The 22097-nt window shown below is 53.9% G+C and overlaps 3 protein-coding genes across 3 annotated transcripts; 2 read left to right on the top strand and 1 right to left on the bottom strand.

Annotated features, from left to right (window-relative positions):
• Nucleotides 1–27: 27 nt before the first annotated feature.
• CCDC103 (coiled-coil domain containing 103) lies at nucleotides 28–4397 on the top strand. The gene is made up of 4 exons (XM_065910286.1): nucleotides 28–110; nucleotides 1907–2058; nucleotides 2453–2585; nucleotides 3256–4397. The coding sequence occupies exons 2-4, from the start codon at nucleotides 1916–1918 to the stop codon at nucleotides 3685–3687; spliced, it is 708 nt and encodes a 235-aa protein (XP_065766358.1). The 5' UTR covers nucleotides 28–110; nucleotides 1907–1915; the 3' UTR covers nucleotides 3688–4397.
• A 613-nt stretch (nucleotides 4398–5010) lies between these two features.
• FAM187A (family with sequence similarity 187 member A) lies at nucleotides 5011–6270 on the top strand. Its single transcript, XM_065910886.1, has one exon. It carries the CDS (start codon nucleotides 5011–5013, stop codon nucleotides 6268–6270), a length of 1260 nt encoding a protein of 419 aa, XP_065766958.1.
• Nucleotides 6271–7362: 1092 nt separating this feature from the next.
• GFAP (glial fibrillary acidic protein) lies at nucleotides 7363–16456 on the bottom strand. The gene is made up of 9 exons (XM_065909893.1): nucleotides 15889–16456; nucleotides 14948–15008; nucleotides 14669–14764; nucleotides 13712–13873; nucleotides 12259–12384; nucleotides 11877–12097; nucleotides 11046–11089; nucleotides 9249–9334; nucleotides 7363–8631 (listed from the first exon to the last, which is right to left on the bottom strand). Exons 1-9 carry the CDS (start codon nucleotides 16335–16337, stop codon nucleotides 8590–8592), a joined length of 1287 nt encoding a protein of 428 aa, XP_065765965.1. The 5' UTR covers nucleotides 16338–16456; the 3' UTR covers nucleotides 7363–8589.
• Between the last annotated feature and the right edge of the window lie 5641 nt (nucleotides 16457–22097).

Below are 22097 nucleotides of genomic sequence, written 5' to 3'. Positions count from 1 at the left end.
TGCTGGGCAACCACAGCTGCTGGGCGTGGTCTACGCTGAGCTAACTTCGTCCGGCAGTATCTGGGCATCCCCAAAGAAAGGAAACCGAGGCCCCGGCTGCTGGGGTGAAGGTCAGGGGGCAGGAGGATTAGATGTTCTAGATTTTCAGTGACTGGGAAAGGCTCAGAACTAGGCAGAAGTCAGGACACCTGAGTTCAGCTCCCGGCCAGCCCACCCTGCTTCTTGGTCTTTCGCTTACCCGTGTTAGGGTGGAGGGTTGGTTTTAGACCTCCTGCTTCCGTGTTGGGGCTTCCCTGGTGGCTCAGACGGTAAAGAATCTGCCTGCAGTGCTAGAGACCTGGGTCAGGAAGATGCCCTGGAGGAGGAAATGGCAACCCACTCCAGTATTCTTGCCTGGGAAATCCCAGAGACTGAGGACCTTCGTGGGGATGACTTCGCCACGTGATCTTTAGCTAATAGCTCGGAGCACTAGTAGTAAGGTTCAGAAGGGTCTCACAGCGGTAAATGCGGATCCAAGATTAAAATTCGTATAGGTGATCTCCCTATAGAACGAATCAATCAGCCTCAGATACGCGGAAGTTGCCGAAGTACATAGACAGAACTAAAGAGGTTGTCCAAGTACCTAGAGATTTATGCTCCAGCCTTGGGCTGGACAGAGGGATTTGAGTACGTGAATCATTAAGCCCCTTCCTCTCTCGCGTCTACTTGATTTCCTGCTCAGTCATTGCATCTGGTTTCAGGTGGAAAGTATATTTCCTCATTAAAAGACATTTAAGGGTGGGTGCTTCCCTGGTGGTTCAGATTGTAAGGAATCTGCCTGCAGTGTGGGAGACCCAGGTTGGATCCCTGGATCGGGAACATACACTGGAGAAGGAAATGGCAACCCACTCCAGTATTCTTGCTTGGAGAATTCAATGGACAGAGCCGCCTGGTGGGCTACAATCCATGGGGTCTCAGCTGTGACAGGACAGAACGACTAATGCTTAACTTAGCAATGGGTGAATTTTTATCCCTGGGCTCAAGAATAACTTTTTGTGTGAGGGCCTCTATAGCAACTTGTATATAGTGAGTCCTTGTGGAAATGTGAAGGAACTAAATTCTGAAATCAAAATGCTTTCTTAGCCAAAGCACCAATACTAAAATATTTTTAGAGGCAGAATAAAAAGAATGAAAAATTGCTATTTAAAACAACATGGATGGACCTAGAGGGTGTTATGCTAAGGTGTTATAGAGTATTACTGGGTATTTTAAGACAGAGAAAGTTAAATACTGCATGATTTCACTTATATGCGAAATCTAAAAACAAAACAAGGAAAACAGAAAGATTCACAGATACTGAGAACACACTGGTGGTTGCTACAGGGGAAGGTGGGCGGGGGGGATGGATGAAATAGATTAAGAGGCACAAACTTCCAGCCATAAAATATATTGTTATGAGAATGCAACATACAGAATAGGGAATAAGTCAATAATATTGTAATAACTCTTAAATTATGACAGATGGTAACTAAACTTATTGTGGTGATCATCTGGCAATGTATATAAACGTTGAATTACTGTGTTGTACACCTGAAACTAATATAACATTTAATGTCAATTAAATTCCAATTAAAAAATATTTTCAGCGGCAGAGAGCAAAATTAAGATAAGGCACTAAATTGAAAATCAGGACTGTTTTCGGCGACAACAAATCTTAAGCAAGACCTCACTGTGCGACTCAGCTCCCCTCTGTAAAACAGAGAACTAGATTTTTGTAACACCCCTCAAGATGAGTGATGATTAGATGTCCAGAGTGCTTTGGGGTCATTTTGTTGGCTGGCAAAGAATCCAGTTGCAAACACCCACCGCTACGCCCCATCCCTGATGTTCGTCTTCTGTTTGACGTTCATTTCCTTTGCCTTGCTAGGCAGGGGCCATGAAAAGGAGTGATGTCATCAACTTCCAGGCTTTGGAGAAAGAGCTGCAAGCTGCACTCACTGCTGATGAGAAGTACAAACGGGAGAATGCTGCCAAGTTACGGGCAGTAGAACAGAAGGTAGCTTCCTATGAGGAATTCAGGTCAGCTTAATGCCATTTTTCTCAGGCTCTCCTGGTCTGGTTTACTATAGTGGATAAGAGCATACACCTGGCGTCAGACCATTCTGGGCTGTCCTAGCCCTAACCTTCTGCCACCTGTGTGATCTTATGCAAATTATTTTCCCTATCTGAGCCACTCTTCCTCATCTGTAAGAAAAAGTAACCATTGTCATGATTAAAGGTTATTGCACATAAGAGTCTGAGCACAATACCTAACACATGGGAAGTGCTCAAAAGTTAACAGTTACTTTTGCTGTTGTTATTTTTCTTATATGGGCTTGCCAACAGGTCCAGCCTGTTTTCATGCAGAGTCCAGCCACCTCATACTTACAGGCAGCATAAGGTCCATCCCCTAATCTCTGGCCTTTGCCCATAGGGGTATCGTCCTTGCATCACATCTGAAGCCGCTGGAACGGAAGGACAAGATGGGAGGAAAGAGGCCTGTGCCCTGGAACTGTCACACTAGTCAGAGAAGGTCCTCCCAGGATGAAACCACTGAAATCTCCCTGGTAGGTGAGGCCCAGCAGGAGTCTCTGCCCTCACCCTCCCGTCCTGTCTTCTTACAACACATATGTTTTCCTTGTATCTCATGTAAAGCCAACAGAAGCAAACCTTCTCCCTCCAATTCCAGAAAGAAAAGCAACCAGTGGGTGATGAGGCCAAAACCTACCAGATCAAGTCAGAAATGTGGACTGACAGGCCCCTGTCCATCAGCCCTTGGCTTGCATTCCCAGATCAGATTTGGGGTGCCCTGCCTTGGGTCATATGGTAGAGAGTCTGATCCTCTGGCAGGGTTGGGAAGGAGATACAGCCTGTCAGATCCTGAACACTTGAGTTCTTTTTTCTCCTCCTGAAGTTTCCAACTACCTCCCACCCCCACCCTGCTCAGAGTGAAGTCCGACTTACTCTTGTAGAACAGGGCCATGTCCACACTCATCAGTAGGAAAGTCCTGGTACAGATGAGAATCTCACATCGTGGCCTGCATTTTCTCCTCTTGGGACCCTCCCTTCCCATCTCATCCCCTGTTCCTTCATCTGAAAATGAGGCCCACAGAGACTGTGGCCTTGCCAGTGCTCAGAGACCAATACCAGAGCTGAAAACCCATGGGTTCCCCTCACTCGCTGTCACAGAGCAGCTGGAAGAGCTCTGGACTCTCTTTCCCTTCCTTTGTGATCCAGGAGAAAACGCTCTTCCAGCCTGAGACCTCAGCCGAGTTCTACCGCGACTGGCGGCGACACTTGCGCAGTGGGCCAGAGCGCTACGAGGCCCTGCTGCAGCTCGGGGGTCTGAAGCTGGGCCGCCTCTTCCAGATGGACGTGGGGTTTGGGCTTCTAGGGGAGATGCTGGTGGCGCTGGCCGATCATGTGAGGCCTGCTGATCGCTGGGCGGTGCTGGGGATCCTGCACAGCCTGGCCAGCACTGGGCGCTTCACCTTGAACCTGAGCCTGATGAGCTGTGCGGAGAGAGAGAGCTGCAGAGCCTTATTTCAGAAGTTGCAGGCCATGGGCACCCCCAGCCTGGAGGGGCAAGGCCTGGGGGAGCAGCCGGGTGGGCTTCAGGAGGAGGAGGGTCTGCTGCAAGAGCTGCTGATGCTATACCAGATGGATTGATGGGACCACGTACCTTCAGAGGCCCCCAGTGGTCATCAGAGGCATTTTTTGATGGTCTTGGGGGCTCTGCGGGACTCTAATCAGAAGCCCATACCTGATTCCCTTTTGGATTTAGAATTTTCACAACCAAAACGGGAACTGAATTTTCCCTTTTCCTTAGACCCTTGGGGGCTTCATATTCTGAACTTTGTAGATCTACAGGATGGTCAAGGGCCAAGCTGAAAGACTTTTGCTTCCCACCCTTAGAGTCTGCCAGTGTGCTAGCCCATGGCCCTGAGATATGGGTGAGCACCCAACCAAACACTGGTACCACCCATTGCAGCCTCCACTCAAAACAAGGAAAAAACAAAATTGTTAATCCTCCATGGTTAACAAATACTGGTCTCCATAGTTCTTTTTTAAAAATTGATTTTATTGGAGTATAGTTGCCCTACAATGTTGTTAGTTTCTTCTGTATAGAAAAATGAATGATTTATATGTGTGTGTGTGTACGTATATATATATATACACATACATATACACACATACATATATATATATTCTCTTTTTTAGATTTCCTTCCCATTTAGGGTTGACCACAGAGCATTGAGTAGAGTTCCCTGTGGTATACAGTAGGTTCTCATTAGTTATCTATTTTATACATAGTAGTGTACATATGGTCAATCCCAATCTCCCAGTTCATCTTCCATAGCCCTTAAACAACAGTATTCATCACCAGAAACCAATGAATGGACATTTAGTCAATAAATGATCAAATGCTACTTCATTTGAAGTGGAATATTTTTCTCCAGGGGCTGAGTTCCCATGCAGGTTGGGCCTGAGAAAGCCCCAAGCCTTCAGTTCAGGCCTGGCCAGCCTCCCAGGTATCTTCAGATGGCCAGATGTGCAGGTGGGAGGGTTTCCTTCACCTCTCAGATTAACCAAAGGGAAGACCTTTCCACCAGGCAGGCAGGCAGGCAGGGCAGAGCCTGAAGCAGAAGGGCAGAGATTTTCCCTAACTTGTACCTGGGCCCTTGTTTCTCTGGCTTCCCCTGACCCAGTGTTCTAGAATGCTAGAGTTCTAGAAAGGTGAGAGGGAGCCAGATTCTAGAATGGTTTTCTCCTCAAGATCACATCTGGAACATGGAAGGGCATCTTGTATGTTAACTGGGAATCAACTGCCTTGCCTATGGCAGCTTCCTCTGCAGACTGTTGCTTCTTTTCCTGGCTGCTTAATCCTTTCCTCATATAGATGCCTCCTTCCAGCAGTGATTTCTAGAAGCCCCATAGGCCTTTAGTGCCTCGGGTTTGCCCTGCCCCCCCTGACCCTTCCCTTGCGCAGGCATGAGCCTGGCCCACACCACTGTGCTCCTGTGGGCGTGGGGGAGCCTCCAGGCCTTTGAAATAGTGGAGAAAGAGAACATCTTTCAGAGGACCCCCTGCCCGGCTTTCCTGATGTTTGACAACGCGGCCTACCTGGCCGACATGAGCTTCGAGCTCCCCTGCCCCTGCAAGCCGGAGGAGGTGTCCGCTGTTGTCTGGTACTATCAGAAGCACCTGGGCAGCAGCCACACCAAAGTACTGACAGACTTCGATGGGCGGGTGCTGACGGAGGCAGCCCAGGTGCGCGTGGGCAGCGACATGCTGCTCCGCTTCAGCATCCGCATGTTCAGCCTCTTGGTCTTCCGGGCGCAGCGGGAGGACTCCGGCTTGTATTTCTGCGGCACCCGCAAGGGGGACTACTTTTACGCCTACGACGTGGACATCCAGAGCAGTGAGGGGATGGTGGCTACCTTCAAGGACCAAGGCCAGGAGCCCTTGGAAGACGAGTACCACGGGAGCCTCCGCGTCTTCACCACCTTCTGGGAGTGGACCCCCTGCGACCGCTGCGGGGTGCGCGGGGAGCAGTGGCGTATCGGTCTGTGCTACCTGCAGAGCCCGGACCTCTCTCCCCGCTACCGCAAGATACTGCCCAACGTGGTGTCTTGTGGTTCGAGGGCTGTGCCCAGGCAGCTCCGGGCCAAGACCAGCGACCACAACCCCGAGCTGCTGGTTCGGAGCTGCCTGATGCCCTGCAAGAAGAAGAAGAAGGTCCAGGAGGGCGTGATGGCCATCTTCAACTATGTGTCCAAAGTGGGCAGCCGGCCCTGGTTGCCCCAGGTGCCCATTCAGTTCCACCAGCAGAGGCTGGGCCACGGACTCATCATCTCCTGCCCCGGGGCCCGACCAGAGCACGCCGTGGCCTGGGACAAGGACCACCAGTACCTCTACCGCACGCAGTACCTGAAGGGCGTCAACGGGTCCATGAGGGTGTTCATCGACCACGGCAACCATCTCCACATCCGCCTCACCCAGCTGGAAGACCGGGGCATCTACTATTGCTGGCGGCAGGGCGAGCGCATTGCTGGGTTCCGGCTGGGCGTGACATCTCCAGGTCGCCACCCCGTCTCCTTCTCCGACCCCGAGACTCGGGCCGCCCTGGGGCTCTTTCTGATAGGCTACATGCTCATCACAGTCATCTTTATCAGCATTCACCTTTGTCGTTGCTGCTGTTACTTATTCCGCTTTTGTCCCAACTTCTCCCCCAGGCTCTCTCTCCCCTAGCTCTGAAGACCAGCTGTGCTCAAATGTGTTTGTTAAATGGTACCAGATGCCTCTGGTTGGGGGCGGGGCATGTGAACCTGCCGCCCCCCCCCGCCCCGTTTTCATGAGCAAGTCTGGAACCTCATCTGGGAAGCAGGGAAGCCTGAGCAGGTGGGAGATGGGGAACTGAGTCCAGGATGGAAGTAGTCTGAGTGCACGTGTCTTCTGACTTCACACTCAGAGAAGGAAGAAGTGAACCTAATATTTATCATCTATCTGTTGTTGAACGTATTTGATGTGCTTTATTTTCTTGCCTTCGTGGATTGCCAGGTGGGTGCTGTTTGAACTGAAGGTAGCAGAGAGAGGAAGAAAAGAGTTGGGGTACCTAGTATATATCCTCTTTGCCTTCTTTCCCAGCTTCATCCCAGGACCAGCAGGTAGAAATGGTGAGTTTGGGGATTAAAGGTAGAGGCCAGGACAGGGGAAATGGGTGAGGAAAGTGGAGACTGAATTCAGGGCTTTCCTGAGAGATGGCACCCAGCCTGGGAGCTGGGGGTGAAAAGAGGAGCCGGAAGCAAAGGCAGTGGGTGCGTGGGGCACCAGGGCTGGAGAGCAGAGCAGGGTTGGAGGTGGGATTTGTCATGTGGCCACTTCTGGGGATGCTGGGGGCCCCAAGATGATGAGTGATAAGAAGCAAGTTGTGTCTTGCCTGAGGCTACTTCCTGTCCTCTGCCCCAGCCTCAGCCTCTGCTGAACAGATCAGAGTCCACTCTGGGGAAGGCCACAGCAGTTGTCTTTATTTGTTGCATTTATGTCAGTGACTAAAGCCCGCAGCAATGCCCCGAAGGTTAGCAGCAGTGGGTGGCAGGAGGGAGTGGGGGAAGGGTATGCAGTCAAGTCCCTCTGACTTGGAGGGAGATGGGGACCCTGGAGTGAGCTTCGGAGCCCCACTTGTGGGCACTGATCATCTCATGCCCACCAGTCTCCCTATTCTGCTGCGAAGAGCAGAATAGATGCTCAGGGTGAAAGTGTCTGCCCCAAGCTTTCCTGCCTCCAGGCTGCGGGAACATAAACCAGTGTCTTCACTCTGCATGGGTCTCAGGTTCCAAATCATAAAATAAAGTGCTACCTAAAACATGGGGTGGGGGGTATATTTTGTATTTGACTAAGAGGGGACTACAGGGGCCTTGGTTTAGGGAAGAGCAGCGATCACTGTGGGAAGAGGAGGTTGGGTGGCAACAGAGGCTTCGCCTAGCAGTGTTTCCTGGGGTCAGGTGGCAGTTGAAGGGGCTCACAGGCCTGGGTGGACAGGGTTTACGCAGCAAGGGAAGGGCCTTGAGAGCTGGGACATAGTGGGCCCTGCTCCCATGAAGAGCAGCCTCTTCCTTTCCTGTGTCAGCATCTTCAAGAGGATGAATCACTTTCTTGATTCCCACGACCCAAAGGCCAAGTGTAACTACTCACCCACGACCCCCACTCTGATGTCTAGCATCATCCCAAGCTCTGCCCCCACCATCTCTACCTGCCCCCTCCAGCCTGTACCGGAGTCCTCCTGGGCTTGACCTCTCTGTACCCACAGCAATGGGCCAGGCCCCCTTCTGCTCCCTCCCAGCACCCCTTTCCTCTGCACTTACACTATACTTCCCCCAAGTGCAGAGAATCAAGCTCCCACGGGCCCATGGCATGCCCATGTGGCAGCTCAGTGGGGCTGAGACACTCGATGCATCGCTCAGGAGGCCCCTCTGTGATCTGAGCAGGCGAGGAATTCTGTCTGCTGACTCTCCCAGTTGGTAGGATAGCCCCACCCACCCTCAGACTGGTCAGAGTCAGTCTAGAAGAATAAGCCTCTGGCCAAGGCCACCTTGTTCTGGGGACTTCCTCTGCTTGTCTCAGACTCTCAGTTTTCCTCCAGCAGCCCAAGGAAACTCAAAGGCCCCATTCCCAGATACCCCCAGACACCTCCGGCTCTGGCAACAGTTGCCATGACAACAAACGTTCAGGATACGGAGGGTAGGGTGATTTATGAGGTCTCCCTGCCCTCCCCGCCTTTTCTCCTCCCTCCCAATTCTAACTCAAGCTGCTGGCTGTGCCCCTCCAGGCCGCCCTTTGGGGTGAGTGCCCTGTTAGTGTTGCTGGGTGTGGGGTGGGTGCTGTCTGACAGGCTTAATGCTGATGGAGCCTAGGGTGGCAAGCTGGCATAGAGATGGAGCAGGAAGAGGAGCAATGGTTTGGGTGGGAACTCAATTCTGGGGAAATTAACTAGCAGAGAAGGGACAGCTACCCCGACTCCTGCTGCAGACCCCTCAAACGGTGGGGCAGTGACCACCAGATGGGTCCTGCTCACATCACGTCCTTGTGCTCCTGCTTGGACTCCTTAATGACCTGCAGGGGACAGAGAACGTGCCACGGTTAGGAGCTCACACAGACTCCAGGTCCACCGCGACTAGGCAATGTGACCCGGGACAAGTTCACAGCCTTCCAACTTTTCTATGATGGTAACCAGAAGGCCACCAGGCAGCAGTCAGAGGGGGAAACGAGCTAATTCTGTCAAACATCTAGCAAACATCTCCCTGGCATGTGGTGAGCTGCTGTTGTAAGATTAGCTAGTTCTGTTGCTGGTACAGTGGGGAGGGGATATGCCCAATCTCCTCTTCCCATTCTTCTGCCAGGTCCCTTTCACCAAGCTGAAAGTTGAAAGTTGGGAGTGAAAGTTACTAAATTTAATTTTCTTTCTCTCTGCCCCAGGACTGCTGTGGGGGCACCTGAGTCTGAGGGTGAGAAGGGGAGGAAGAAAGCCAGAGTCAGGACCCCATCCCGTGGCCTAAGCATCTAGGCTCCCCTTAGTGTAGGGACTGGGGAACGGAATTGTATCGGGTTCCTTCCCCTCTTCCAGAGTTTCCCAGAGGAGCTCTTGGGAGTTATCAAGAACCTTCTATACGCCAGTCCAGGCTTTCTCCCAGAGCCTGCTGGGGCCAGAATCTTGGACCTGCCATCCTCACCTCTCCATCCCGCATCTCCACGGTCTTCACCACAATATTCCTCTTGAGGTGGCCTTCTGACACAGACTTGGTGTCCAGGCTGGTTTCTGCAGATATGAGGAGAGGAGGCATCCGTAGGCTCTCAGGGCCCTAGACATCCTCTCCCACCCTCAGTTTCCCCCTGAGACTCCTAATCGCAAGTACAAAAGCCTATCCAACCAGAGAAGTCCTAGGCTCTCCCAGAGGGGCTGGCAACCTCCTTAGTCCCCGCAGTGCCAAGCAAGCCCTCACTGCCCTGCTTGCTGTCCTGGCCTGGCTGCATTTCAGCCCCTCTGCAGTCCCTCACCTGGCCCCTGGCTCCCTGACAACCCAGCATCAGGCCAAGGGAAGAGCACGTGGTTACTGAAGTCAGGCAGGCCAAAGCTCTGAGTCCCAGCTCAGCCACACGACTGTGGGCAAGTTAATTTACCTCTTCCAACCTCACTGTTCTCATCTGCAAAATGGGGATGCTGCTGCCTACTTCTCAAGGTGGAAGTAATGAGTCAGTTAACTGAAATAATGTGTGTAAAACAATGGACACATATTCGTGTTCCATTCACATGGGTCCCTCTCCCGTCCCTCTTCCCATTTCCTGCTTCTCTCTGCCACTTCTCTAGGACCCTCTTCTGTCTGGCATGTAGCAGTATTGCCTCTACCTGGTCTGCTGGTTAACTCTTCTGATACTGAACTAAGCCCTAGGACATGCATAGCTAGTGTTCCTAAATTTCTAGTCCAGAAGAATTCTTTTTTCCCTCAGCGGAGAATTATTTGAGGGCCACATACAAGTAGGAAGTAATTTATTCCCCCCTGCAGAGAGAAAAATATAACATGTCAAACTCACTAATGTTTAATATTAAGAGCAGGGGACATAAAACTTTATTCACTCCAAGAGCAGCAGTCTAGAGGGAAATAATTCTCTAGGCTGAATCAGCCCTGAGCTGAACAACTGAGCCTCAGGGACAGAGGAATCAGGCCAAGAGCCTGGCCACCAGGCACCGCGAGACTCCAGGGGCCCTCGTGGTGATGGGGAAGAGGTGAGGCAGAAGCTGGTGTTTGCTTAGAGGCCCAGAGCATCTCAGCTGAGTACCCGAGGACTTAGCACCTTGAACACAAGCCAACTCTACTTTAATGTATATTTACCCTGTGCCAGGCCCTGGACAGGGCACTGAGATTGCTGGGGAAATGACACAGACTTGGCCCTTTAGGGAAACCTGGGAGGAGGGAGCCCAAGAAGATGGGGAAAGTGGGCTTGGTGAGTTTGCTCCTGATCAAGCTGAGAAAAGCACCATGTCTAACAGGCAGGCAGCTAACCGAGAGCCGGCGGGGCTCCATCTACACCCTGGTGAGCCTGAATTGGTATAACTTGTATTGTGAGGCTTTTGAGATGTCTTGTGACCTTGTGACTTTCACCTTCTTTGGTGCTTTTGCCCCCTGTAGTGACAAGCAGTTAAAAAAACACACAGACATCAAACACTCAGCTGGACAGGGACCTGTAGACAGGAGAGAGGTTAAGACCCTCAGTTCTGCAGTGGAATGGGGAGTGGGCATGGGAGGAGGCACAAAGGGCAGAGCAGGACAGGAGTGGCTGCAAGCCCCACCTGGAATGCTCTGGGATGGTATGTTCTGGCTGGAAGTCCTGCCGTGAATAATGAAGGTCCCCACAGAGAGCAATGGGCTCCTCTGCCCTGGTCCTTGGCCTCAGACCAGAAGAGCAACCCACAGGCCTGGGGGAGGGGGCGGGAATCCAACACTCTGCCCACAAAACCCTCTTCTACTGACCTCGGATCTGCAGGTTGGAGAAGGTCTGCACAGGAATGGTGATGCTGAAAGACAGCAGAAGGAGAGGGGTGACCAGCTTGCTGGAGGACATCCCTAGGCCAGATCCTGGTCCAGGGTCATCATGATAGCTTCGAGGCCCTTTTCCTTGCCAGGAAAGGCGGACCCCCATATCTTAGCTTCTCCAGCAGCCAACACACTCCCTTGGACTGTAAGAGCCCTGGATGTTATAAGTAAGGGGAACATCTCCATTCAAAACAGAGTGAGTGCTCCGAGGATGACAGAGGGGAGGGGAGAGTGGTGAAGAGAGTTGCCAGGAGGCAGAGGAGACTGGTCAGCAGAAAAGAAGTCCAGTCTTTGTTGGGAGGGTGGAGAGTGAGCCTCTTAGTTTGAAAGATAACCCAAGCCCTTACCCTAGGACCTGATCAACATGGGCTGAATTGAATCCATCCATTCATTCATCAAGTATGAATACCAACTGTGTGTTAGGCGAGCACTGTGCTGGGCACTGGGATAGGAGGGGGCTGGTCACGAGGCTGAATAAGACAGTCCCTGATGGGGCTTCCCAGGTGGCGCGGTGGTAAAGAACACACCTGCTAAAGCAGGAAACAGAGACGCAGGTTCTATCCCTGGGGTGGGAAGACCCGCTGAAGAAGGAAATGGCAACTCACTCCAGCATTCTTGCCTGGGAAATTCCATGGACATAGGAGCCTGACGGACTACCGTCTATGGGAGTCGCAAAGAGTTGGACATGTCCGAGCACACATGCACGCGTGAAGGGAGCAAGGCGACCCTGGGGCGGGGCAGTAGGGCAGGCGGCCGGTCTGGGCTCACCGGTTCTCCTCGCCCTCCAACAGCTTCCTGTAGGTGGCGATCTCGATGTCCAGGGCCAGTTTGACGTTGAGCAGGTCCTGGTATTCCTGCAGGTGGCGCGCCATCTCGTCCTTGAGGCTCTGCCCCTCTTCCTCCAGCCGGGCCAGCGCCTCCTGGTAACTCGCCGCCTCCCGCACGTGGCGCTCCTCCTGCTCGCGCATCTGCCGCTCCAGGGACTCGTTCTGTGGGTGGAGCCGGACCGTTCCCCGAGGCCCCGCCCCAAGTAACTTTTCAGAGCTCCGCCCCCAGCCGGTCCTTCTCTAGCATCTGCTGAGGCTGTAGCTGCCAGCCCCGGCTCGGGGTCCCGGTCCCCCTCCCCGCATACGGCCCCGCCGGTGCTCACCGTGCCGCGCAAGGACTCCAGGTCGCAGGTCAAGGCCTGCAGCTGCCGCCGGTAGTCGTTGGCCTCGTGCTTGGCCTGGCGGAGCAGCTCCGCGTTGCGGGCGGCGGCGTCGTTCAGGTCCGCAAACTAGACGAGGAGAGGGCTTTATGCTGAGGAGCGATCTGGGGCCTCATATCGCGGGAGCTTGGTGGGCCCGGGGAGTTGGGACGAGGCTGGAGGATCGGGGAGATGGGCCGGACGGTCGGGTTGTTTCCAAGCCCACCCCACGCCATTGCACTGGGGGGATTATTCACAGTCACTGTGGCCCATGGACACAGATGACACTGCTGCTTCTCTAGCATCTAGGCCAGTGCCTGATGAGGGAACGCGTGAATGAGCAGAGGGTGCCACAGAGCCCAGACTCTCCAGCCGCTCCATCCTCGGGACTGAACCCTGTCCTCCTCCGTCACACACAGGGAGCTCTGGTGAGCAGAGACCAGGTTCTAATAACCCTCTCTCCCTCAGCCTGCACTGAAACCCTCATGGCTCCATCACATCTTAACCTGCTCAGAACCATCACTGACTTCTGCCCCTCACACTCCTCAGCTCCATGCCCTGGGCCGGGATCGCCAGGCCCCCACTTTTCTGTGCTTTATGGCCTCTATTCAGGCTGTGTCCTGCACCGTGAATGCCCTTTCTGTCTTCTCTTTATGTTCATAGACTGCCAGTCCTGCTTGGCCCCACTGCCCTCCCATGAAATCCTTCCTGCCCCTACATTGAGTATAAACCCTGCCCTGCTGTTTTCTCCATAGACATTAGACTGAGTCACATCTCCCTGGTCAGACCTGTCTCTGTATGCTGGGCAGAGCCTGGCATGCAGTAGATGCTCAATAACCCAGGATGCAGAATGCAGAAGCATCAAGAATGCGGGCTTGGTACTTCCCTGGCAGTCCAGTGGTTAAAGCTCTACCCTTACAATGCAGGGGGGCATGGGTTTGATCCCTGGTCAAGGAACTAACATCCCACATGCTTCAAGGCATGACCAAAAAAGCCCCCCAGATAAACAGTTAAAAAAAAAAAATACAGGCTCTTAAGTGAGACAGCTAGGGTTAGAAATCCAGCTTTATTGCTTAGGGGCTGTGTGACTTTGGTTAAATTGGTTAACCTCTCTGGACTTTAGTTCTCTCATCTATCAAAGAACAGTACCCACTTCATGGTAAGATAATCCTTGCAAAGCACAGAGCCTAAAACACAAGAGTGTTGGCTAGTAGTCAATAGCAACAGATACTAATAAGTACTTATTGGGAGTAATAGTGCCTGTATGACCCTGGGCAAGTCGCCTCACTTCTTTGGTGAAGGTCAGTCACTCAGAGAGGGTCCTCTCCCAGCTTCCTCCACCCTCCTTCCCTGATTCTTTTGTATGGAGCCAGGAGGGCTGCCTGGAGGAGGCAAGCTGCCCCAAAGTCAGGGTTACCTTGGACCGGTACCACTCCTCCGCCTCATGCATGTTGCTGGACGCCATTGCCTCGTACTGTGTGCGGATCTCTCTCAGGGCCGCTGTGAGGTCAGGTTTGGCCACATCCATCTCCACGTGGACCTGCTGCTGGGCCAGCTGTTCCTGGAGCTCCCGCACCTCCTGGCCAGGGTGAGAGAAGGGTTGCCAGGCCTCAGGGACCAGCTGCAACTGGGGCTTCCCCATAGCATCATGCCCTCTTCTGTCTGCCCCTTGGACATGGACATTGACTAGGGGAGATGGGATGCTCCTAGTTGGAGGAAATGGCATTGTCCAGGATAAGGGAAGAAGCAGGTTAGTTTGGGGGCCCTGGGGTGTCCTCCTCCCAGGCCCGGAAGTCAGGAGCGCTGGAAGCATGTCTGTGTTCTCGTGAAAGAATGTCTGAGTCCCTGTGATGTGTGTGTGCCTATGGATTCCTGGGTTCCCTGAGCCCATGGATTCTGACTCTATTATCTGAAGTCAGAACTCAGTGGGGTCTTTTTTTTTTTTTTTAATGTATGGCTGTCATTTCAATGGAAACAGATGGCAGAGGGAGTGGAGTCACAGAGACCAATTCTGTGACCTTAGCACATTCTTTAACCTTTCTGGGCTTCAGGGTTCTCCTCTGTGAAAAGGAGATAACACTGGAACAGTCTCTATCTCACAGGGCTGGAGTGAAGAAGAATGAGGCAACAGGGCCCACTTTAAGTGCAGTGTATGTCTAGGTGCATTTTACCAGGGGCTGGGGGTGCTCTCTTATCTGTCTCTAGCTCTGTCTCCCTCTATCTCTCTCTGCCTCTCTTTCTCTGTCTCTCTCTCATTTTCTTTCTCTGTCAGTCTGTCCCTTTCTCTCTCTGAATGTCTGTCTCTGTCTCCCCATCTCTCTCCCTCAGTTCCAGTCTCTGTGTTGGCCTTTTTGCCCCTCCTTCCCGATCTTACCTCCTCATGGATCTTCCTCAAGAACCGGATTTCCTCCTCCAGAGACTCAATCTTCCTCTCCAGATCCAGACGGGCCAGGGTGGCTTCATCTGCTTCCTGGAGCAGGGCGGGGCAAAGGGCCACTCTGACCCCAGACTTGTCCTCTCTGCTCCCTGGTCTAATCTGATCCCTCCTTTTGTGGAGCAGCACGTTGCTCTGGAGGGCTGGGCTTAGGGACTGTGTTTGGGTGGGCTGCCGTCAACATTTTCCCCCTCCCCGATCCCTCCCCACCACCCTGACCTGTCGATAGGCAGCCAGGTTGTTCTCAGCCTCCAGCCTCTGGTTGGTTTCATCCTGGAGCCTGGGGTAGGGAGACACACTTCTGAGTCTGGGCTCTTCTGATGACTGTGGGCACACCTCCCCTAATCTCCCTGCTGGAGAGATACTCCCCCACCCCCAGGACCAGTGGAGCGGAAGGAGGAGTGAGGGGCAGAAGGATTCTAGACAGAGCCTTGGCCAGAAGGGTGAGCAGACAAGAGCCTGTGCTTTAAGTCATTACCAAGGTGCCTTATCAGGCTTGTTGCACCTGCTTCTGCTCACACAGGCGCTTCCATCAACCTATACTCACTCCTGCCATACACACACACACACACATGCACACACACACACGTCTTCTTGCACTTGAAGTCACACACGCATACTCTGCCAGCTTGGCAGGGACCATGCCCCTGGCATTTCCTCTGACCTTCGGAAATGGGTTTATTACGATCTCCACTTTACAGCTGTGAAGTTGAAGCACCTTGACTAGGGTCATAAGCTGGGGTCAGGCAGAGTCACCTGCGTTCTGAAGCCAGGCTTGCCTGCTGTCTCCCCTATTGCCTGTACCCCAGCCCAGTCCTCCTGGTGCACCCCCATCCTCCCTTCCAATTCCTCTTCTAGACAGAGCTAAGAATAAGTATATTCCCTGTGTAGTCACAAGGCCCCGCAGTGAATAAAACTCAGAGAACCTGCTTGCTGGGTCCCTGACTGTCCACAGCTTTCCCCAGGAGAGGGCGCTGACGGTACCCTGGCTCCCCGGCAGAACGTTTTAGGGAATCAGATCCCCGGGAATCAGACCCTGGGCCTTGTCCCAGGCCCTCCATCATCTGGGAACAAGGATTGCCCTCCCTCCTAGAGGCGGGAAACCAGGGAACAGGAAGGCAGAGCCCCCGCCTGAGCCCCTCTGCGGCTCCCCTCCTCACTTCTGCCTCAGGGTGCCCAGGTCGTGTGCCAGGTTGTCCCTCTCCACCTCGAGCCGGGCGCTGTTGGCAGTGAGTTGATCGAGTCGCAGGCGCAGCTCGCGCAGCTCCGCCTGGTAGACGTCGGCCAGCTTGGTGGGCTCCTTGGCCCGCAGCTGGTTGAGCTCGGCAGCCAGCGCCTTGTTCTGCTGCTCCAGGAAGCGCACCTTCTCAATGTAGCTGGCGAAGCGGTCATTGAGCTCCATCATCTCTGCCCTCTCGCTGGCCCGGGTCTCCTTGAAGCCGGAGTTGAGCGCCCCGGCCAGGGAGAAGTCCACCCGGGTGGGGAGTGGAGGCGGCATTCGAGCCAGGGACAGGCGGGTGCCTGGACCCAGGCGGCGGCCCCCCACCACCATCTCCGAGGAGGAGACGTAGGAGCGGCGAGCGGCTGAGGTGACCCGTCTCCTCTCCATCCTGGCCTGGCTCTGCCCGCTCCTGAGATGCTCCGGCTTTAAGGAGGAGGGACCGGCCTGGCACGGCCCAGGCTGCCCCTGGCAACGCCCCCTGGCATTGCCTGAGGGGGTGGTGCTGGGCCACAGCCCAGCCACGGGGAGAGCGCCTCTCACCCCACCGAGGCCACTGTGCCCCAAGGCAGGGCCACCAGAGCATGCCAGCCCCGGTCTGGCTCCAGACAGAGCTGCTAGTGGGCAGTTCCTGGGGCCGATGCTGTGTCTGAATCCCTGACCACTGAGCAAGCAGACCCTTTCTCTGGGACGGTGGGTCAGGGAAGGGCTGGATCAGATGACCCCTGACCTGTCTTCTAACTCTTAGATCCCATGACCCAGGCCCTCCCTCAGCGTTCTCCTACCAGTGTCTGGTAGACACTGGGAACTTGATGAAGAATAAACCTGTTCCCTACTCTCAAGAAACAGCCTGTTTTAGATTTCCTGACAGCCTCAGTCCCAGCAGATTCCTGCCATCCTCCCCTCTTGAGGCAGGCGTCCACATTCCTGCTGTCTCCCCATCCCCTGGAGTTGCGGGGCTGTGGGCTGGAATTAGAACCAGCCCTTTGTCTGGAGGGTCAATCGAGGCCTCTATCTAGCAGTGGGGGGATGATGGAAGGAATGTGGGGCTCCTGACAGGGCCAGAGGGGGCAGATGCTGCACTCCCAGGCCCTCCCCACACTCCTGGGGCCACCCTGAAGCTCCGGGCTCAGCCTCACTGGGCTCACCCCAGCCTCTCTGCACCCCCTCCTGGAGCCCAGGCCTTGACAGCTCCACAAAGCACTTATGAATGAGCTGGCTGTCCCAACTCCCATCTTTGTTCCTGTAACATCCCATTTCCCCTGGCCCCCCCTCACCTCACTCTCACAGTGGAGATTTATCTCCTTCAAGTTCCCACACATCAGGCTGAAAGGCTGGGAAAGGCTTCTGGGGATGAGTGGGTTTGGGAACTGAGGAGCCCGTGGTTCTGAACAGGGAGCCTGGGCCCAGTGCCCTGTGGCCCTTGAGATTTCAGATCCATCTACCCCTTCTATCTGGTTGCCTGGGGGTGCACCCAGGCCCTTGACCCATCTGTGCCCCTGGACTTCTGGGAAGCGGGCAGCCTTCCTCTCCTGCACCACCCCCTCTTGCTGCCCACTGCCCATGCCTGGGCCTCCGATCCCTTTTCCCGGGCGCTTGCTGAATGGATCCTTGTTCTCCATCACTGGTAAGGGCGTCGCTCAGCGAGGGCAGCCCCTGCGGGGGGCTGTGCTGTTTTCATCCCAAGATGCCAGCCCATTGGCAGGGCGCAGCCCAAGCCCCTTGCTCAAAGAGCTTCTCGGAAAGCATCTGAGGGGAGCTGGGGTGCCGCAGGGAGCAGGCTCTGTGCCCACCCCAACCATTGTGTCTGTGCCAAGGTGAGTCATTCAGTGGGCACCAGGAGAGGCCCTGGGGGGTGGCCCAGTAGTGCCAGGGCTCCAGCACTGCAGACAAGGGGCCTGACTGCTAGTCCCCTCCCCTGCTCTCAGAGCCAGCTCAGCCCCCGAGCCCCTGTCCCAGCAATACCCCTTCCTCCACGCCAGGGGAGATGCTCTTCATTTGGGCATGTTTTATGGGCTGCTTGACGGGATTTCCCTGTGAGTCCCAGGCAGAGAGAGGAGATGAGCACCACTCCTAATTTTTTTTGGGGGGGGGATACTGTGCCTCGCAGCATGTGCCATCTTAGTTCCCCGACCAGGGATCGAACCAGCATCCCCTGCATTGGAAGTGCAGTCTTAATCACTGGACCACCCGGGACTTCCTAATTCTTTAGCAGAGTCTGATGCTGGGCCTGAGTAATATCATGGGGAGGGGAATCATGAGAAGGGGGCACCCAGTGACTTAATCCTGTTGTGGTTTGGGGAGCTGAGGAAGGATGGGGTTGGGGAGTGACCTTAAAGGAAGAACAAGACTGGGGACAAACCCTTGTCCCGACTCCTCTCTGTGGCTTGGAGTGGCTGTGCTTCCAGCTTGCCAGGCAAGTCACAGTGTGGCCTTCTCTCTTTGTTCAAATGAAATCTAGTTGAAATGAGTGCGAAGCAGTCCTGGAGGAAAAAGCTGTAATAGAGCAGAAAGGGCTTGTCAGGAACGCTCAGTAAACTGTTTTTGTGAAACACAGGCTTGTTTCAGCAGCAGCAGGTGAGGCCCCCCTCTTCACCTGCCTCAGCCACCTCACTGGGCCCCCGTCACCTGCCTGCATCCTCTCCCTCTGTCTTCAACCCCTATCTCTCCTTCAAACCCATCCCTACACTCAGCCCTTATCTATCTGATGTTTACACACAGAAGCAAAGAGGTGGTGGACAGATTTGGCCATGGTCGTTTGTCAAAACTTCATTAATTTTTATTTACATGCATTGTAGAAAAATCAGAAAATACAGATAAGCAGAACAAAAAAATTAATTAGCCATCATTTTGCCACCTGGAGATATAAACAGATTTTTTTTTCTACACGTATAAATTCATTTTTAAAAAGTAGGCTCATGCTATACAAATTATTTTGTAATTTGCTTTTTTTTATACTCAACAATATGTTGTGAACATCTTTTCATATCCATAAATATTTATCTCCATCATCATTTTAACAGTTGCATGGTTTTCTACCATGTGCGTGAATATGCGTGACTGCTAAGTTGCTTTAGCCGTGTCCGACTCTTTGTGACCCTATAGACTATAGCCTGCCAGGCTCCTCAGTCCATGGGATTCTCCAGGCAAGAATAGTGGAATGGGTAGCCATTCCCATCTCCAGGGGATCTCCCCAAGCCAGGGATCAAACCCAGGTCTGTCTCCTGAATTGCAGGCAGATTCTCCACTGTCTGAGCCACCGGGGAAGCCCATGCATGGATGTAACCAGGCCCTATCATTGCACAGTTCTGTCCCCTCTCTCTCTTTGTTCTAGATTACACTGTGATGCACTTTTGCTCCAGGTAGACATAGCTCCCAGCCTCTACCTCTACTTGCCTCCTCCCAGTCTGGTTGAAGCCCCATTCTCCATAGCACCTCCTCTCCTGCTTCCCTAATCTGAAGCCTCGTCATCCAAAGCCTCAGACCAGTCCATGGATGGCCTTCTGGACTGGACAGCAGAACGCTGCTGGCTCTGGGAAGAGGACACCTGGACACCCCTCCCCACAGCTTTCAGCCAAATCAGGTCCTATTTCAAGCTGAGTTGGGGACAATTCAAGCTGAGTTGGGGACAAGATGACCTCCCACTCACTATGCCCATCCTCTACATCAGAATCTTCCAGGATGACCTCCTGTCTACAGCCCAAGTACCTTCGGGACAGATCAACCCTCCCCCGACCTCCACCCACACAGAAGGGGCCCAGTGGGTTCCAAATTTGCCAGCCTCCAATTCAAGGGGCTATTTTGTCCCTCGACTGCTGCCCACTGAATCCCTGCTGCTCTCCCAGTGCCTGACACAGCATGGAGGTTGGCAAGAGTGAGTGGGATGGAGGGAACATGGGTCTCTGGCCAACCCCTTGCCAGAGTCCATCCACTCTGTGACCCATCCCTGAGGAAGGGAACTGAGTGACCACTAGATGGCAGTGCTGAGCTGCCCAGATCTGCGTGGCCTGGTGGCCATAGCTCTTTGGAGGCAGGAAGAAAGCTGGTCTCTGGCTTTCTAAAACCCAAAAGTGCATCACCCAGAGGGGTCACTAGAATTGCCTCTGACTGCTATGGCAGCGCCCTCTAGGGGAGAGAGCAAGGCCACTCATTAGCTGTATGATTGTGGATGACTCAGGAACCTTCTCTGAGTCTCCATTATCAACATCGGTATAATGAGGTCTAGACAAACTTACTTCCAAGGTAATTGTAAGAAAAACTATCAGTGAAAGCTGGACACAGCAGGTGCTCGACAAATCCTGGCTTCCGTTTAATAATACCTACCGGGGCTTCCCGGGTGGTGCTAGTGGTAAAGAACCCACCTGCCAATGCAGGAGGTACCTGAGACACGAGTTCAATCCCTGGGTTGGGAAGATCCCCTGGAGGAGGAAAAGGCAACCCACTCCAGTATTCTTGCCTGGAGAATCCCAGGACAGAGGAGCCCGTCAGGCTATGGGGTCGCAAAGAGTCAGACCCGACTGAGTGACTTAGCACACATGCACCAGGTGCTTGACCTGTTTCCCTGTTAGCACATCTCTGATGGGGTGGGCCTGGACGGGTGGGAGCTGGGTCTTCTCGGGGAGCTGCCACAACCTGTCAACTCCACTGGAGTTGGGGCAGGGACACCATGTGGCAGGGGCACCCCACAAAGGGCTGTGTGGACAGGATGTGGGAGGGGGGGGCGGTCAGTGAAGAGAAGGTGGGAGTCAGCACTCTTCACCCCCAGACCGCTAGTTGTTTATAGCTTTGGGTCTCCCAGGGAACATGTGAGAGGTCCCACTGTCCTAGCGGAGACTGAAGAGAGGCTGTTTCCCACCCTGCTTTCTCATCTCCCTGACTCCCCCAGTGGGCTCTATCCTTCCAACTTTGCCCTTTCCCAGCCCTTGTGGACTTGAGCCCCACAATTCCACTGGCTTGAGAACCTCTTGGCATGTCAACATCTCCCATGGGGATGGGTCTCTTCTACACTGAAACCTGAGGCTTCCCAAGGACAAGGCCCCCAGTAGATGGGGTCTTCCCAGTGCTAGATCTATGTCTTAATCAGACTGGGATGCATCTAAGGGTAGGGTCTGTCTCCCACTTCAGACTCAGGCAACCACAGACAGAAGCTGCCTCTCTCCTTGGGTGGGAGCTATCTGATCAGAGGATCCATGGTTCACTGTCAGCTGGGAGCTTCTGGGGGCAGGCGATGTCCTTCTGTTGGAGGACAGCTGCCTTGGGCCAGGGACGGTTCTTTCTCCCATCCTGAGCCTGTGCCCAGCCTGGCCCTGCAGGTTAGAAGCATCCAGCTCCTGTGGCTGCAGAAGGGTTCTCAGCTGAACACCTAGACTCCTTTCCCGTCTCTTCTCTGGTCCCTCATCCTTCGGAGGCATCAGCTCATTCATCTTCACAGACCCAGGGGCCAGGCTGCTGCTTTGGGGTTAATAAGTTTGGGCCCTTCTCTGCCCCCACCCCCCCCCCAGCCTCTGAGACCAGCTCTTTAATTGCTTTTCCTGATCTCTGCTCCATGCTCCCTTCCGTCTCCCTGGCTGACTGCGTCCCTTTGAGAGGGTGAGAGGCGGAGACCATATGTGTCCCTGGAGGGAGGAGAGGGCTGGCGGGCAGCGTGTTATTTCCAATCCAGTGGTCTTCCAAATGGACAGGATGAGCTAAGAGGGCAGCGCTGCGGGCAAGCTGGGGAGAGCCCCAGGATGAGCTGGAAGACACAGCCATGGTCTCCAGGTTCCTGGACAAGACTGGTTCCTTCCTACCCCCTCCCTCCCACAAATTCCATCCCAAGGCCTCCTGGTCCCTAGTCACAAAAAAACATGGAGAAGGAGAAGGCAGCCAGGACCTAGATTCTATCTGGGAACCAGGATCCCCCAAACTTAGCCAAGAGCCAATGGAGGAGTCTGAAGACCGATGAGGAGGGGTCTGGGAGGCAGGATGCCTGAGTTTAGCAGCTGCCAAAGAGGATCCCCATGCAGTGATGAAGTTCCCTGTGGGTGCCAAGTCAATGGCTGAGGGTGGGGAGAACCCAGTGGAAAAAGCCCAATCCCTCCCTCCTGACAGGTCCCGATACTGATGGAGGTTTGAGTTGACGCATGACTGATGGAGGTTGAATTGACAAGG

Source organism: Muntiacus reevesi, chromosome 18 (assembly GCF_963930625.1).
Source record: "Muntiacus reevesi chromosome 18, mMunRee1.1, whole genome shotgun sequence".
Taxonomy (NCBI): domain Eukaryota; kingdom Metazoa; phylum Chordata; class Mammalia; order Artiodactyla; family Cervidae; genus Muntiacus; species Muntiacus reevesi.
Note: the sequence above shows the minus strand (reverse complement) of the source record. Positions and strands in the feature narration are given on the sequence as shown.

Bases quoted from the DNA above. Each gene is read 5' to 3' on its own strand.
- CCDC103 (XM_065910286.1), top strand. From the start codon at position 1,916: ATGAAAAGGAGTGATGTCATCAACTTCCAGGCTTTGGAGAAAGAGCTG. The intron at 2,059-2,452 runs GTCAGCTTAATG...CTTTGCCCATAG, and splicing joins GCTTCCTATGAGGAATTCAG to GGGTATCGTCCTTGCATCAC. The intron at 2,586-3,255 runs GTAGGTGAGGCC...TTTGTGATCCAG, and splicing joins AAACCACTGAAATCTCCCTG to GAGAAAACGCTCTTCCAGCC.
- FAM187A (XM_065910886.1), top strand. From the start codon at position 5,011: ATGAGCCTGGCCCACACCACTGTGCTCCTGTGGGCGTGGGGGAGCCTC.
- GFAP (XM_065909893.1), bottom strand. From the start codon at position 16,337: ATGGAGAGGAGACGGGTCACCTCAGCCGCTCGCCGCTCCTACGTCTCC. The intron at 13,874-14,668 runs GTAAGATCGGGA...CACCCTGGCCAG, and splicing joins TGAGGAAGATCCATGAGGAG to GAGGTGCGGGAGCTCCAGGA. The intron at 12,098-12,258 runs GTGAGCACCGGC...CTCCACCCACAG, and splicing joins TGGAGTCCTTGCGCGGCACG to AACGAGTCCCTGGAGCGGCA.